The sequence below is a fragment of the Ochotona curzoniae genome, unplaced genomic scaffold, assembly GCF_017591425.1.
Source record: "Ochotona curzoniae isolate NIBS_2020 unplaced genomic scaffold, NIBS_Ocur_1.0 patch1, whole genome shotgun sequence".
In the NCBI taxonomy this organism is placed as follows: Eukaryota; Metazoa; Chordata; class Mammalia; order Lagomorpha; family Ochotonidae; genus Ochotona; species Ochotona curzoniae.
Window position 1 is genome coordinate 97,867 of NW_024466639.1, and position 14,846 is coordinate 112,712.

Genomic DNA, 14,846 nt, shown 5'->3' on the forward strand with positions numbered 1-14,846 from the left:
GAGACATCATCTTAGTGCTCAGAGACATGCTCATTGAATCCCAGTCGCTGAGTGTATGTAGGAACCTGTCTTGTTCCAAGTAAAATGCAATAGGTGTCACTTTGTTTAGTGGAACCTGAATCCTGAAACGCAAGAAAGCTGTAGGTTAGCTGGAACTTTGCACAGGCTAACGATGTGCTGCCGCAGCTCGGGACAGTGTGATTGCCATGTCACTGTGAGTGGCTGTACTGTGTCAGCCTGTAAACCGCTTCTGGGAGGCCTGGGTGTGTAATTCATTTAACCCACACCAGACCCTAGGAGAGTGGATTGCTATGCCGGTTTTATAGATGAAAACAGATTTTTACCTCTCCATAGAAATGAGAGGGTAGCTAGGCTTTTCAGAAAAACGAAATCTTGGGTGAACATTTGGCTTGGAGAGGAAGTGGAAAAACCAGGAAGGAGCAGGAGGGCATTGCAAAGCCTTTGGGGGAGGGGGGCTGGGACATGGCACAGCGGGTCAGCTGCCTCCTGCTAGCATCTCATTGTGTGTGTTAGTTTGCATCCCATTGGCTCCGCTTCTGATCTGGTTCCATGCTAATGGCCTGGGAAGAGGAGCAGATGACTCAAGTGTTTGAGCACCTGCAACCCATGAGGGAAGGACCTGACCTGGCACAGGCTGTTGTAACTCTGACTTTCACAATAACTCTCTCATTTTTTAAGGATTTTTAATTTATTTTGGAAAGGCAGATATGAAGAAAAGGAGAGGCAGAGTGGAACAACTTCACCGCTGATTCATTACCCAAGTGGCCAAAATGGCCAGACCTGCAGCAGTCCGAAACCAGGAGCTTCTTCTGGGTCTCCCACACGGGTGCAGAGTCCCAAGGCTTTGGGTCATGGGATTAGAAACGGCACCCATATGGGATCCCGGTGCATTCAAGGCAAGGACTTTAGCCACTAGGCTACTGTACTTGGCCCTAAAATAACTCTTAAAAAAAAAAAACAGAAAACAGGGCAGCCTGGTTGGATAGTATAGCAGTTAAATCCCTCGCCTTGAACGCCTTGAACACTGTGGGATCCCATATGGGTGCTGGTTCTAATCCTGGTTGTCCCACTTCCCATCCAGCTCCCTGCCTGTGGCCAGGGAGTGCAGTCAAGGATGGCCCAAAGCTTTGGGGCCCTGTACCCGCATGGGAGACCTGGAAGAGCTCCTGGCTTCAGATTGGCTCAGCTCCAGTCATTGTGGCCACTTGGGGAGTGAATCATCGGATGGAAGATCTTCCTCTCTGTATCTCTGCCTTTCCAATAAAAATAAAAATAAAAATAAATAAATCTTTAACAAACAAAAACCAAAAAACGAAAGTATTATGTACATCCAAATAGGTGATCTAGACTAATTTTTCAGCAGGTCTAATCTGCTTTTCAGATAAAACAGAAACATCAAAAAGTTGGATGAAAGCAACCGCAGTTTTTTACTTAGCACGACTGTGTAATCTCTGTAATTTATAGACACATCAGAGGTAGCCTTCATAGTGGTGCCCCTCGTAGTGCTTACTCTCTGAGTGTACTGTTTTTGTCTGTTAGGTCATTTCACCTCCTTTAGCATATAATTAACTAGGAACAGACATGGCTGAAATCTTAATAACCCGGAAGGTGGGTCTGAGACACTTACCCAGAATGTAAGCTGGAGAGGGGACAGGTGCAGACCATGGCAGCAGGCTTATGTGGTGTGAAGGATGATGTCATTCTATTTCTAATAGAAAAAGTCTGGAAAATAAGAATGCAAAAGAATGGGAAAGAAGAAATAACTTCTAGGGTCAGTGTCTGGAAACATGAGTCCTCCAGTGCAGGCCGAATGAAAAGTCCAAGAGCCAGGCTTTGCCAGGTTGCAGCAAATAATGAACTGGACACAGTGTGAAAAACAACCAAGGAAAAATTTCTAAAAGATCACTTTTTCAAATTTTATGTTAAACGGGTATGTAAACAATTTTTTTAAAAGATTTTAATTTTGTTTGTTTCTATTAGAAAGCAAGATTTACAGAGAGGAGGAAAGGCATAGAGAAAGATCTTCTGTCTGCTAGCTCACTCCCCAACAGGTCACATTGCCTAGAACTGAGCAGATCCAAAGCCAGGAGGAGCCAGCTGCTTCCTCTGCGTCTTCCACATGGGCGCAGGGTCCCAAGACTTTGGGTCATCATCCTCTATTGCTTTCCCAGGACACAGACAGGGAGCTGGATGGGAAATGGAGCAGCCAGAACATGAACAGGTGCCTATATGGGATCCTGATGCATGCAAGGCAGGGATTTAGCCAGTTGCCTGGTCCATGAACAGATGTTTAACAGCAATTACAAATGCCAGGAAGATAGTGCGGTAATGTATGCAAACTAGAAGATTCCTGCAGCCTGTTGTTCTCAGGCAAGTTAAATCAGTGCAAGTACAGGCAGGGTGGAGACACTTACCTTCTCTGACAGAAGCATCTCAGCAAGTCCTGCCTGGGCGAGCGCTTGTGGAGCCAGGAGAACAAATGGTAGATATAGGTGTATGTTGGCTGTGTAAAACGAATATTAAGGATTGATTTTCAATCTGAAACCATCTCACAAAGATATAGGAGTCGAAGGGAGGCAAAGACTGGTATTTCCCTGCTAGAATTTGTGAAAACTTTTAGAAAACATTATGAACTGACACCGATATGTGATGCTGCCCTTTGGAGGTGTAGGATTAGCCACTTGAACCATTATGTTGGACCTGAACTTTTGCAGTATAACGTTTGACCAAAGTCCTAACCCAGATTTGCAAATATACCAGTTTATCACTGAAATATATATTTTAGGCCAACCACAATGGCCTGATTGGCTAATTCTCTACCACTCAGTGCCAAGATCCCTTAAGGGGTGCTGGTTCATGTCCAGGCTCCTCCACTTCCTATTCAGCAACCTGCTTGTAGCCTGGGAAAGTAGCAGAGGACGGACCAAGTGGTTGGGACCCTGCACCCTCATGGGAGATCCTGAAGTTCATGGCTCCTGGTCTCGGATTGGCTCAGCTCTGATTTTTGCGGCCTTTGGACAGTGAACTAACGGATGATAGATCTTTTACTCTATAAATCTGCCTTTTCAATAAGAAAAAAGAAATCCTTAAATATGTACTTTAAACTGATTAATATTTCACCTCAATTAAAATTCCAGATAGTATACGGCATGATATTATTTTTATAAAGTAAAAGATAAAACGAAAGAAAACATGAATGTTACTGTCACCATGTATGTTAGGAGAAACCCAGGGAACTGGGAGGCCAGGTGCCCCCACTGAGCCCAGCAGCCCACCAGAGTCCTGTGTGGGACTGGCGGGGTCGCAGTGGTTTAATGAGCACTAGCGCTCTCTTGGCCCATGCTCAAGGGCAGGCCATGTTTCCTTGCTTCTGTGCTACTAGGAAGGTCCACAATGCATGCCGTACCTAGTTTATAATACAGCCAATGATAACGCAGTCTGAGAGGCTTCTGTCATTTTTCAAAAGGATTCACTGAGCTCATTTGAAAGGCAGAGTGACACAGAGAGGGAGAGGCAGGCAAGGCAGTATTCTGTGTACTCCTTCACGGCCCAAATGGCTGCAGCAGCTAACGTGAAGCTCGGACCCTAGAGCTCAGCTGTGTCTCCGACGTTGGATCGTAGGCATCCAAGTACTTGTTCTATCTTGTGCCACTCTTCTAGGCATATTGACAGGAAGTCAGGTTGGAAACACAGCAGCTGGGGCCCAGATCAGCACTCCTGGGATGCTGGTGCTGCATGTAGCAGCTTAATCCACTCCCCCACGACGCCTGACCCTTGTATCAGTCTGATCAATAGGATGTTGCATGTACTTAAATTTCAGACAGTTAATGTGCTCTGTATGCTCTGGTATGTTGGCATCTGCCTCGGCTAATGAGATACAACTGATCTTTTGGAGGCTTTAAGGCTTTGAGGACGAGGTCTGAGAGATGGCCCTCTCTGTCCCTCGAGAAAGCTTTATTCTTTTTCTCAGATTGAGAGAAAAGCAAAACTGTGTTGCCTTCAGGAGATGGTTTGCTTTGTACTTGCAGGCAGGACTCTTTACCACTGTTTGAAACTCCTCACTGGAGCGAGATGGCTTTCCATCCATAGACCATTACCAGAGAAAACACCATCTTTTATAGAAAAGGCAGGCATCATTTTTTACAGAGGACAAAAGAATGAATAATCATGCTTGAGGACTGCTTAGATTGTATTCTGATACGCTAGTGTGTCTTGGGATGACATTCCATATGCATGGGTTTTTTTTTTTTATATACTTCTTACCGTTATCATTTTATGATATAGTTCCATGGGCCTTGGGATTTCCCTTACCCGCTCCCCAAGGTCCCTTCTTCCCATGCTGAAGTCCCCTATATTATTACTATAGTTCTTCATAAACTGTCATATGTCAATCATTGCAGGCATGGACAGTGGAAGAGTCCAGCATAGTAAACAGTTTCATTGGGAGTCCGTCTTTGTCTGGAAGTAGAGATGCATGCTGCATTGTATCCTCACATCTGGATATGATAGTCTCCATTACACAGTTATTATACATCCCCTTAAATGAAAAGCCACAATACAAAATCAACAACAGGAAGGAAAATAGAAATTAAAAATGCCATGAAGTTAAATAACATGCTACTGAATGACTGATGTGTCACTGAAGAAATGAAAAAGAAAATAATCTTGAAGAAAATGATGCTGCTGTACGATCTATGAGTCAGTGAAGAATTTAATGAGAAAGGAAGTGTTTTGAAGAGATGAAACTAAATTTAAAAAAAAGTAACGATCCATGAGCTATAGTTTCTGCTGGTCTTTGTTAATTCCCAATTTATTCTCCAGATTAGGGATATTTTGTTTTATTATTTCATTAAATACATTTTTCAACACAGCTTCTCTCCCTGCACCTTCTGGGACTCCCATAACTTTTACATTTGGGGCCCAGCGTGTGGCTTTGCGGCTAAAGTACTTGCCTTGAACGCGCTGGGCCCCAAATGTGAAAGTTATGGGAGTCCCAGATATACAGAGGAGGAGGAGAGACAGAGAGCAAGATCCTCCGTCCGATGATTCACTCCCCAAGTGAGCGCAATGGCCAATGCTAAGTCCCATATGGGTGCCAGTTCTAATCCCAGCAGCTCCATTTCCCATCCAGCTCCCTGCCTGTGGCCTGGGAAAGCAGTCGAGGACGGCCCAAAGCTTTGGGACCCTGCACCTGTGTGGGATACCCGGAAGAAGTTCCTGGATCCTGGCTTCAGATCAGCATAGCATCGGCCGTTGCGCTCACTTGGGGAGTGAATCATCGGATGGAGGATCTTCCTCTCTGTCTCTCCTCCTCCTCTGTATATCTGACTTTCCAATAAATAAGTCTTAAAAAAAAAAAAAAAACAAGCTTTTACATTTGGCCTTTTAATAGTATCTCTTAATTCTTGAACTCTTTTTTTTTTTTTTTTAGCTTGAGCCAGCTCTGCTTCCAGCTTTTTGTTTGTTTCTTTCTGGTGACAGAATATATCTTCTAATTTTTAGATTCATTCTTCTGCCTCCTTCATTCTATTTTGGAGACTCTCCACTGTACTTTTAATTTGCTCCACTGTATTCTTTTCTGATACATCTGCTTTCATTTGATTCATTTCCTGTTTGACATATTTTTTAAAATTTTTTGAACTTCTGTATTGCATGCTTCTTGTTAATAAGAAGCTTTCTAACAAGTGTTTTGAATTCTGTACCCCCCCCATTTTCTCGATGTCTTCCTCAGTGAACGTTGAGGTTGGTGAAGGGTTTTTCTCGTTTGCAGGGGAGTGTTCAGTAATATTCATTGTGCTTTTGTCTCCTCTTTTATCCTTGGTGATTTTATTTCTGGTTATCAGATTCTTCTACTTGGGGCAGGTTTCTAAGCTCTGTCATTCTCTGATCTACAATTCAATTTTACTTATTGTGGTTGGCACACAGTTCTTTGTTTGCAGTCACTTTTGCCACTCCCTCCAGCAAGTTCCAGGTCTGGTTTCTTTGTTAGACTTCCACCAATGTCTCTTTAACCCCAGCTCCTGGCTCACCACTCTCTACCTCTGGTGATGTTGTGCTGAGGCTGTACTATTGTCTGTAAAACCTTCCTCCCACTTCCGTTTGGAGCAAGTGTCAGGATTAGGTGACACCAGGTGTCCTATACAAATAGATTGTTGGTGGTGCTGCTCTTGCTGGAGCTTGTTGGCCGTTAGGTCTGAGGGCCACATGGATCTATTTTGATCTGTACGATGCCATAGTCGGTATTATTTTCCCTGTGGAACCAGTGCAATGCACTGAGCTCAGTGAGTTCGCTCCCAGCTCAGTGCATGTGCAGCTTACTGTTGTCCCTGCAGTTTTAGAGCCTTTGTCACACTGTACAGATGGCACCTGTTTTGCTGTTGTGTTATACTAGAGTTCTTAATCTGCTGGCCATCAGGTTTGAGTGCTGTGCAGGCCTATCTTGGGTGGAACCTGTAGGATGCCACATTGGTACAATTCACTGAACCAGAAATGAGTTCACTTCCAGCTCAGTGTACGTGCAGTCCTGTCCCATAGGTTTTGCCCCCCTATACAAAATGGCTCCTGATTGGGCTCAAGGGGGTGGACTGCACAGTGAAATCTCCTGTTCACCCACTGCCTGACTGGTACCTGCTGCTGTGTCTCTGCTCCTGGTCAAATCAAACAGACCAACAGGACAACAGTTCTTTGTCTGAGTTCACCTCCTGAACTCCCAGTAAATATCCCTTCCTACCTTGTTGCTGGTAGAGTTCCAACTGCCGGTGCAGTTCAGATCGCTGTTCGTTGAATGCCACTGGTGTATCAGTCACTGCAACACCACACCATTGTATCTGCTGCTTTCCTGTGTCTGTTAGTCTCCAGGTGCCCCTGTGCTATCTTTCTGTCCTTTCCTATTTTCTGGAATATTCCCTCTCTGCTTCACACTGGCTAATGTTTCTCTGTTTAAACATGTCCTTACCCTATTCTGCCATCTTGATTTTCATCATATGCGTGTTTTTAAAAAATTTAGTCTTGGGCCCAGCATGTTGGCTCAGTGGCTAAATCCTTACCTCACATGCACCAGGATCCCATATGGTCACCTGTTTGTGTCCCAGCTGCTCCACTTGCCATCTAGCTCCCTGCTTGTGGCCTGGTAATGCAGTAGAGGACAGCCCAAGGCCTTGGGACTCTGCACCTGCTTGGCAGACCATGAAGAAAATCCTGGCTCCTGGTTTCACATCAGCTCAGTTCTGGCTGTTATGGCTACTTGAAGAGTGAAGCAGAGGACCAAAGATCTTTCTCTCTGACTCTCCTCTCTAAATCTGCCTTTCCAATACAAATAAATAAACAAGCATAAGAAGCTAAAATGATTGACATTCAGTTAAAATCACAGAAATATTTCAGGTTTTACAATATTGTTTTTGTTATTATTTACTTCATTTTTAGTTTTACTTGTTTATGATCATACAATTGTACAATATAGATTACTGAGAAAACAAGAAATGCTTTTGAGAGGCAAGAGCCGGGCAGAGAGAGAATCTTTTATGTATTGGTTCACTGCCTAAATGGGTACCCTGGCCTGGGCTGGGCCAAGCTGAAGCCAGGATGCTAGAATAGATGGATGGTGGGGCTCAGCGCAGAGATACTTGGGCCTTGTCCTGCTGCCTTTGCCGGCACATCAACAGGAAGCAGGATGGGAAGTGGAGTAGCGCAGTCTTGAACTGTTGCTCCAGTATGAGAGGGCAACGTTCTAACGGTGACTTCATGCCAGCCCAAACTGAAATTCAAAAAGCCTGGAATAACGAAGAGGTGCTGTTATTTCCTTCCATCATAGATGAGAACCAAATGAGTCGATCAGCTGAGAAGCTGTTGGTTGAACATCTGGGCTGCCCTGACTGCGAGGTCCCAGCAGGCTCTGACCACTTAGCTTCTGCTCTTGTCTGTCAGAGCTAGCTCATTCTTCAGAACGACACAGTTAAGTGGGAGGGTGCCTTTCATTGGCTCTGCTGCTGTGATTACAATACTGATTTTCATCTATGCAGATATTTTTTGAAATATGGTCAGTAAGCTTTCATAGTCCCTCATCCCTTTCAATATAATTGATTTTGAAATTTGCTTTTAAATTTTAGCATCGTTCATTATAGAAACTTTGAGGCATCAGGAAATTGTCTCGAGTTTTCATTGTTTTAATAAATGATGTGCATCACTTCTTGGCCCTTTGGCTAAGATCAAGTGTAGTATCTGTTCTTACCAGTTTAATAAATGATGCGTATATATCACTCTGGCCACAGAGTCATGAATTGAAGGAAATACTCCAGACTTAACATTTTAAAAATTTGTTTTAAATGTATGTATTAATTTTTTTGAGGGAAAAGAGAGGAAGTAAGGAACGGGGCGGGGAGGGAGAGCACACGCTCCCCCATCTACTCGCATGTTCGTCAGATTCCCACAGCTGGGCTCAGGAGGCATCAGCACTGTGTGCCAAGAGGCTGTGTCAGGCGCAGGGCGACAGTTACCATTCCTCTGGTGGCCCTAGCCATAGACTGCTGCATTTCACATGCTGTCTCGAGGGTGGTAGCAGGCCTTTGTTGTTGTTCTTCATTGGTGATGGAGAGTTGTATCCTTGTTCTTGGGCTTTGCTCCTAAAGTTGACATTGATTGTATCTTCTTGGTTACATAAAGATTTTGCCTTTTTAAATTTTTGATGATCAGGGTGTTGATTCAGTGTGTTATATCAGAAAGTTCATGAGACAATATGATTCATTTTGCGGATAATCAAGGTTTCTCCACCATAAAGTACCATTTCTCCTTTGTAATTACGAGGTAGTTTTGGGGACTGCTGTGGCAGAACTGGTAAAGCCAGCACTGGAGGTACCAGCATCTCCTGTGGTGCTGACTCACTCCAGGTCAGAATTTCAGGGAATGTCCCTGGAAAAGAAGTGCTGAGCCCCTGCTCCCAAGTGGGAGACGAGGAAGAAGGTGACGGCTTCAGCCCGGCCCAGCTCCAGTGCTTGGGGGAAGATCTTACCCTGCTCCACCTCCTCAAGCCTTGCCTTGTAAATAAATGAGAAATATTTTAAAGATTTATGCCCTGCTTTTTAAATAAATGAGTAGTTTTTAAAGATTTATTTATTTGTAGTGGAAAGGCAGATTTACAGAGAGAAGGAGAGGAAGATCTTTCATCCACTCCCCAAGTGGCCACAGTGGCAGGAACTGACCCAATCTGAAGTCAGGAGCCAGGAGTCTTTGTTGGGTCTCCCATATTGGTTCAGGATTCCAAGGTTTGGTTCACCCTCTACTGCTTTCCCAGGCCATATACAGCAAGCTGGATGGGAAGTGGAGCACGTGGAATATGAACCAGTGTCCATAAGGGATCCCAGCACTTGCAAAGGGAGGATTAGCCACTGAGCCATCAGAGCAGGCCCTGATTTTGTAATTTTAAGAACAAAGAAGGGGCCAGTGTGGTGGTGTAGCACTCTAGTCTTCCAGTTGCCAGTACCAGGATCACATATAGGTGCCACTTTCAGTCTAGCTCCCTGTGTGTGGTGTGAAAAAGCGGAGGGTGGCTGACACGAAGCTCCCAGCTCCCAACTGTGGATCGGCTCAGCTGTGGTATTGAAGCCTTTTGGAAAGTGAGGTAGTGGGTGGAAAACCTATCTTTCTTTCTCCCTGTCTCTCCCTTTTTTTCCAAGCCTGCCTTTCAAATAGAAACAAATCTTTTTAAGAAAAAGGAATGATGATTATACTTTAGACAATCTGCAACTAAAGTTTAGTGGGATTTTATGTAGCTTTTCTTAGACTGACCTGCATAAAGCAGGGACCAAGCCCCGCCCCCTGGCCCCCTGCACACGCGTTGGAGGTCTTTCCTAGTTTGTGTCAACCAGCTCTACCGAAGAGCCTGTGCTGTCAAGCCTTAAACGGCTTCTCTCTGCACATTCCGCTACGTGATTTCTGAGTTTGACCCTCTGTCTCCTGATCACTGTTGGGTTGATGCAGAACTGCTTAATCTTCCTACAACCATGAGGTATGGAATTGTTGCAATAACTTGGTTAATTTTTGAAAATACTTTTTCAAAAAAGGTTTTTATTTCTTTGAAAGACAGAGTTGGCGGGGGTGGGGGGAGGGAGGGCGGGGCGGGTGGTGAGAGATCCTCCATGCCGTGCTTCTGTTCCTGAATGACCACGGCTTGCCAGGCCAAAGCCAGGAGAGCGAGGTTCTTTCCTGGTCTCTCACGTGCTGGTAAGGCCCAAGCACGTGGGCTGTCTTCTGCAGCTTTCCCAGGTACATTGCAGAGGGATTGTATCAGAGATGCAGCAGCTGGTGCTAGAGTTGGCGCCTGCTTGGGATGCTGCACCACGATGCCAGCTCCTGAACCCAGTTGCTGTTTCTCATTCAACGTCTTGCACTTAAATCTTGTTTGCCCTGGCATCTTCCTTATCCCTGCTGTCAGTTTCCTGGTGTCTAGCCTGGGTAGGAATGCAGTCACTGTTCTGCTTGCGATGCCATGGAGGCTTGAATTGATCTTTAGTTTCTCTGAAGAGAGCATAGTAATCATTAAGAATGGCAAGTCATGGAATGGGAGGAATTAATTACTGTTTATAACAAGGAAGTTATATACATATGCAGAATATAAAAGAATGGTCCAATTCATAAAGAGTGACTAGAGAAAAACAAATGCAGTGGGAAAAAAATAGAAACATTTTGCGAAATAGTATTTTGAAGATAACCGACCAACATGTAGAGATAAAGGAAGTGCTAATCCAGGTCAGCATGTGCTGTTGGAGTGCGCCCATGCGTGGCGAGCAGGAGCGCGGAGGTGCGTCCCTGCCGGCCTCTGCGCACTGCTGCGCTCTCCAGGGCCTGCTCAGCGCACGGATACGTTCCCTGCAGACAGTGGCTACACAGCAGGTGTGTCCGCAGCAGAAATGTGCATGTGTGTTACCAGAAGACGTAAAGGCTAATCGCAGGGTGGACACCCAGAGCAAGAATGTTAAGAGATCATTCGTTGAGAGTGGTTTTTTTTTTTTAATCATTCTTGAAGCTTTTCTTCTTGAGCATTTCAAATGCATTATTTTTTATGCTGAAAATATGGATAAGATAAAATTATTCATAGTAGCACTATTACTAGTTGTCACCAAGTAGAAGCAAGTCATTGATCAGTGAAGTACTGTGGGGCAACTGGGCGTGTCATACAGTGCGGTGTGTTTTTGGCTAGGGACAGATAGCAGCCCCTCGCTGGGATGGCTCTCATAGGTTCATGAGTGAAGGGGAGGCAGCAGACGCGCGAGGGCAGGTTTGCTGTAGGCAGTGTAGAGTGGAAGCCTGTGGGCGATGGGCGTGTAACGGTCGGGGTGCAGAGCGAGCCGCGGGTGTAGCCTGCCGGCATGCTGGCCCCTGCAGCACCCTGAGCCGTAACATACCAGAGACACTGAAGTTCTTTTTCCTGTGCTGAAAATAAAAAAATTTTATTTAAAATTAAATTTGCTTTTCCCTATTCTAAAAATAATTTCCCAAAGCAATTGTTAATTCTGCTGTCACAGTAATACTGTATAATGATTGTCTGTGAGTTATTTCTTCCTAATTGTTCTATTTTGTGAATTATGTTTTAGATACGAATTGAGAATTCGTTATTTGCCGAAAGGATTTCTTAACCAGTTTACTGAAGACAAGCCAACTCTGAATTTCTTCTATCAGCAGGTATAAAGGATGCTTTACTATGCTTTCTGTGAATGTCAGTTGTATTCATGACACGTGTTTACTTAGAACTAACCCTGATGTAAGGCCTATCTCAGGAAGAAAGAAACTGAATTTTTGACACTTTTATATGCTTGAGCAAAGTTATTATTTGTATTTTACCTGAAAGGTAGAAAAGGTTTTCCTTCAGCAGATTTACTTTCCAAGTGCTCACCTTCACCAGAGCAGAGCCAAGGGGAAGCCAGGAACTTGAAGGTGAGTCTGGATCCGCTTCTTAGGTGCCAGTAACTCAAGTGCTTGAACCACCATTGCGTGCCTCCCAAGGTATGCGTTAGCTGAAAACTGGATTAGGAGGGGAGGGTGGGGGCTGGTGCTGTGGTATAGTGGGTGAAGCCACCACCTGCCGTGGTGGTATCCAGTGGGCATTAATTTGTGTCCTGGCTGTTACCCCTTTGATCAGGCTTCCTGCTGATGGCCTGGAAAAAGCAGTGGATGGTAGCACAAGTGTTTGGGCCTCTACCACCCATGTGGGAGACCTAGAAGAAGCTCCTGGCTGTTAGATTCTGCCTGCCCAGCCTTGGCCATTGTGGCCACCTAGGAAGAACTCTCTGTGTGTGTCTCTTTCTGCAACTCTGACTTTCAAATAAACAAATACATCTATTAAAATGGAAAGAAAAAAGGAAAGAGAAGAGAAGGAGAAGTAGACGATCCGAAATGAACTGGGCTGACCCACATCAGGTGCCGGTGTCCCTACTGGCAGCTTAATCCCAGTACCAGCCACCAGCCCTCAGGCAAATTATTGGAAAGGTAATACTAACCAAGTGTAGCTATCACATCTGAATATCAGCCAGTGTGTCTTATGTAGAGACTCCTGACAGAGCCAGCAATGGTAATATAATCTTGATAGGGTTTGCATAAGAAGCAGAAAATGACTTTATACTGCGTACTTGAGCTCTACACTGCCTTTCCCAGTCTGAACTAGCAGGCAGCTGAAGTCGGGCAGAGCTGTCCTCTCCTGCGTGTCACCCAGCAACTAGCTGGATCAGCCTCAGGCCCCAGAATGGTGTTTGTTTGTTTGTTTAAGTGAGACCACTCTGCCAAATGACAATATTTTATAGCAAGTTTGGAGACTCTCAACTTGGTCTTATAAAGATTTACAGATGTAGGGCCTGGCACGGTAGCCTAGTGGCTAAAGTCATTGCCTTGCACGCACCGAGATCCCATATGGGTGTCAGTTCTAATCCCAGCAGCTCCACTTCCCATCCAGCTCCCTGCCTGTGGCCTGGGAAAGCAGTCGAGGACGGCCCAAAGCTTTGGGACCCTGCACCTGCGTGGGAGACCCAAAAGAGGTTCCTGGTTCCCAGCTTCAGATCAGCGCAGCACCGGCCGTTGCGCTCACTTGGGGAGTGAATCATCGGACGGAAGATCTTGCTCTCTGTCTCTCCTCTCTGTATATCTGACTTTGTAAAAGGAAAAAAAAAAAAAAAAGATTATCCATGTACCAGCACAGTAGTACGCAAGCTTAGTGAATGAATTCGATACGACTCACATTGACCTTCAGTGGCAAATGGAAATAATGCCTCCTGTGTGAGTCTAGGCCGCTGGTGCCACGGACGAGCATTGTGGGTTAAATCTGCCAGAGCAAGGTCAGAAGGTCAGTTTCTTTAGTGGCAGTAATGCTCCTTGCTGCCGCCCGCACAGCAGAAGGCAGAAAGCTTGCGTGGGTTTCAGCTCTTGGGGGAGGGGGCAGTATCTTCTCTTGTGTGAAGGCTGAAGTCCTACAGGGAATGTCAGGCAGAGTTGGGCAATTTTTCTTGTTTAAGATTTATTTATTTTTGTTGGAAAGGCAAACTTACAGAGAAGGAGTGGCAGGGAAAGATCTTCCATCTGCTGGCTCACTCCCCGGAGAGCCAGACCTAAACATTTCCAGGAGCTTCTGTTTCAGCTCTCGCCCTTAAACCCTGCTGTGCTGCTTGCCCGGGCCACAAGAGGGAGCTGGATGGGAAGCGGAGCTGCTGGGGTTAGAACCGGCGCTGTGTGCCATCACCAGCGCGTTCAAGGCCACTGCACCAGGCCCTGATTGACACTTATTCTTGGATTCGTAAAATCTGTGATAGCTGATGCAAGCATGTAAGAGACAGTCTTATGTGTAACCATATATTTTCATGGCATGCTGTGCTCAAGCAAGCCTTTTTTTGAAGGGTTTGAAATTTAATGGGCACTGATTTTTTCAGTTGTTTAGTTCTTTAACATCTTGTGCCTGCAGCTTCTTCTTTTTTCATTTTCTTTTAAATATTTCTGCAGTTGAGAGGACTGTGGGCCTCTGGTTAGGGTTGGGAAGGTCTGATATGAAGGAAGATGGTTGGATAAATATTTCAGTTGTTTTAAATCCTGTATTCACAGAGGAAAAGTGGGAGGGGTTGCAGCTTGCTGTCGTACTGCATCAGCACGTGGGGTGTGGGGTGGTCAGTGAATGACGCTGAGGTACCTCGGTGTGGGGAAGTGTTCAAGGGTGTTATTGGAGTAGTTCTGATACCCGAGAAGTTGGTTTGCCAGGAGGGTTGTGCTCCAGCTAGGCAGTCCAAGCGCCTTGCTGCCCGGGTGAGCTGGCTGTCCTCCCTGTGAGCATCTGTCCACGGCACGGGCTTCAGGCGACTGGGGAGGCGCTCCAAGGTTTGACCACACATCCTCTGCTCTTTCCCTGTGGCCGGAGTCCGAGTCCAGTGCGGGGAACTCCCCTAGAATACGTGTCTGGGGTGACCTCAGACTTTTTTGTTGCACCAGCCAGTACAGGGTCAAGTTCATTCCATCACTTCCACCAGACACCGCACTTACCAGTGGATGCAGCAGCCTAGTAGTTCTGCCCCACCCTCACCATCGACCTCGTGCAGACTGATGGATGCTGCAGCCTAGCACAGCCAGCCTGGCCTAGGTCCGATACTCATTCATAGCAGCCTAGTGGGCACCACCCCTAATCTGTACCAGGTGTGCCCCAGCCCTGGTTTTTGTGCTTACTAGCCTCAGTTTTTTTGTTTTGTTTTGTTTTGTTTTCGTGGCATATTGAGTGATTCAGTTCAAGTTAATGCGATGTGTGATGCTATGCATAAGGAACAGGAGGATGTGTTGCTTGTTAGTGTTAACACAGAAGTTAATAT

The 14,846-nt window shown here is 45.5% G+C and overlaps 1 protein-coding gene and 1 pseudogene across 3 annotated transcripts in view; both read left to right on the forward strand.

Moving 5' to 3' along the window:
* Positions 1 to 14,846, forward strand: part of LOC121166246 (focal adhesion kinase 1-like) — a 229,385-nt gene that overhangs the window by 87,204 nt on the left and 127,335 nt on the right. For all 3 annotated transcript variants that reach the window (XM_040995346.1, XM_040995347.1, XM_040995348.1), the window contains one exon: positions 11,607 to 11,694. In XM_040995346.1, the coding sequence (XP_040851280.1) occupies positions 11,607 to 11,694 (88 nt within the window). The remainder of the gene's footprint in view (positions 1 to 11,606; positions 11,695 to 14,846) is intronic.
* LOC121166247 lies at positions 8,200 to 8,433 on the forward strand (annotated as a pseudogene).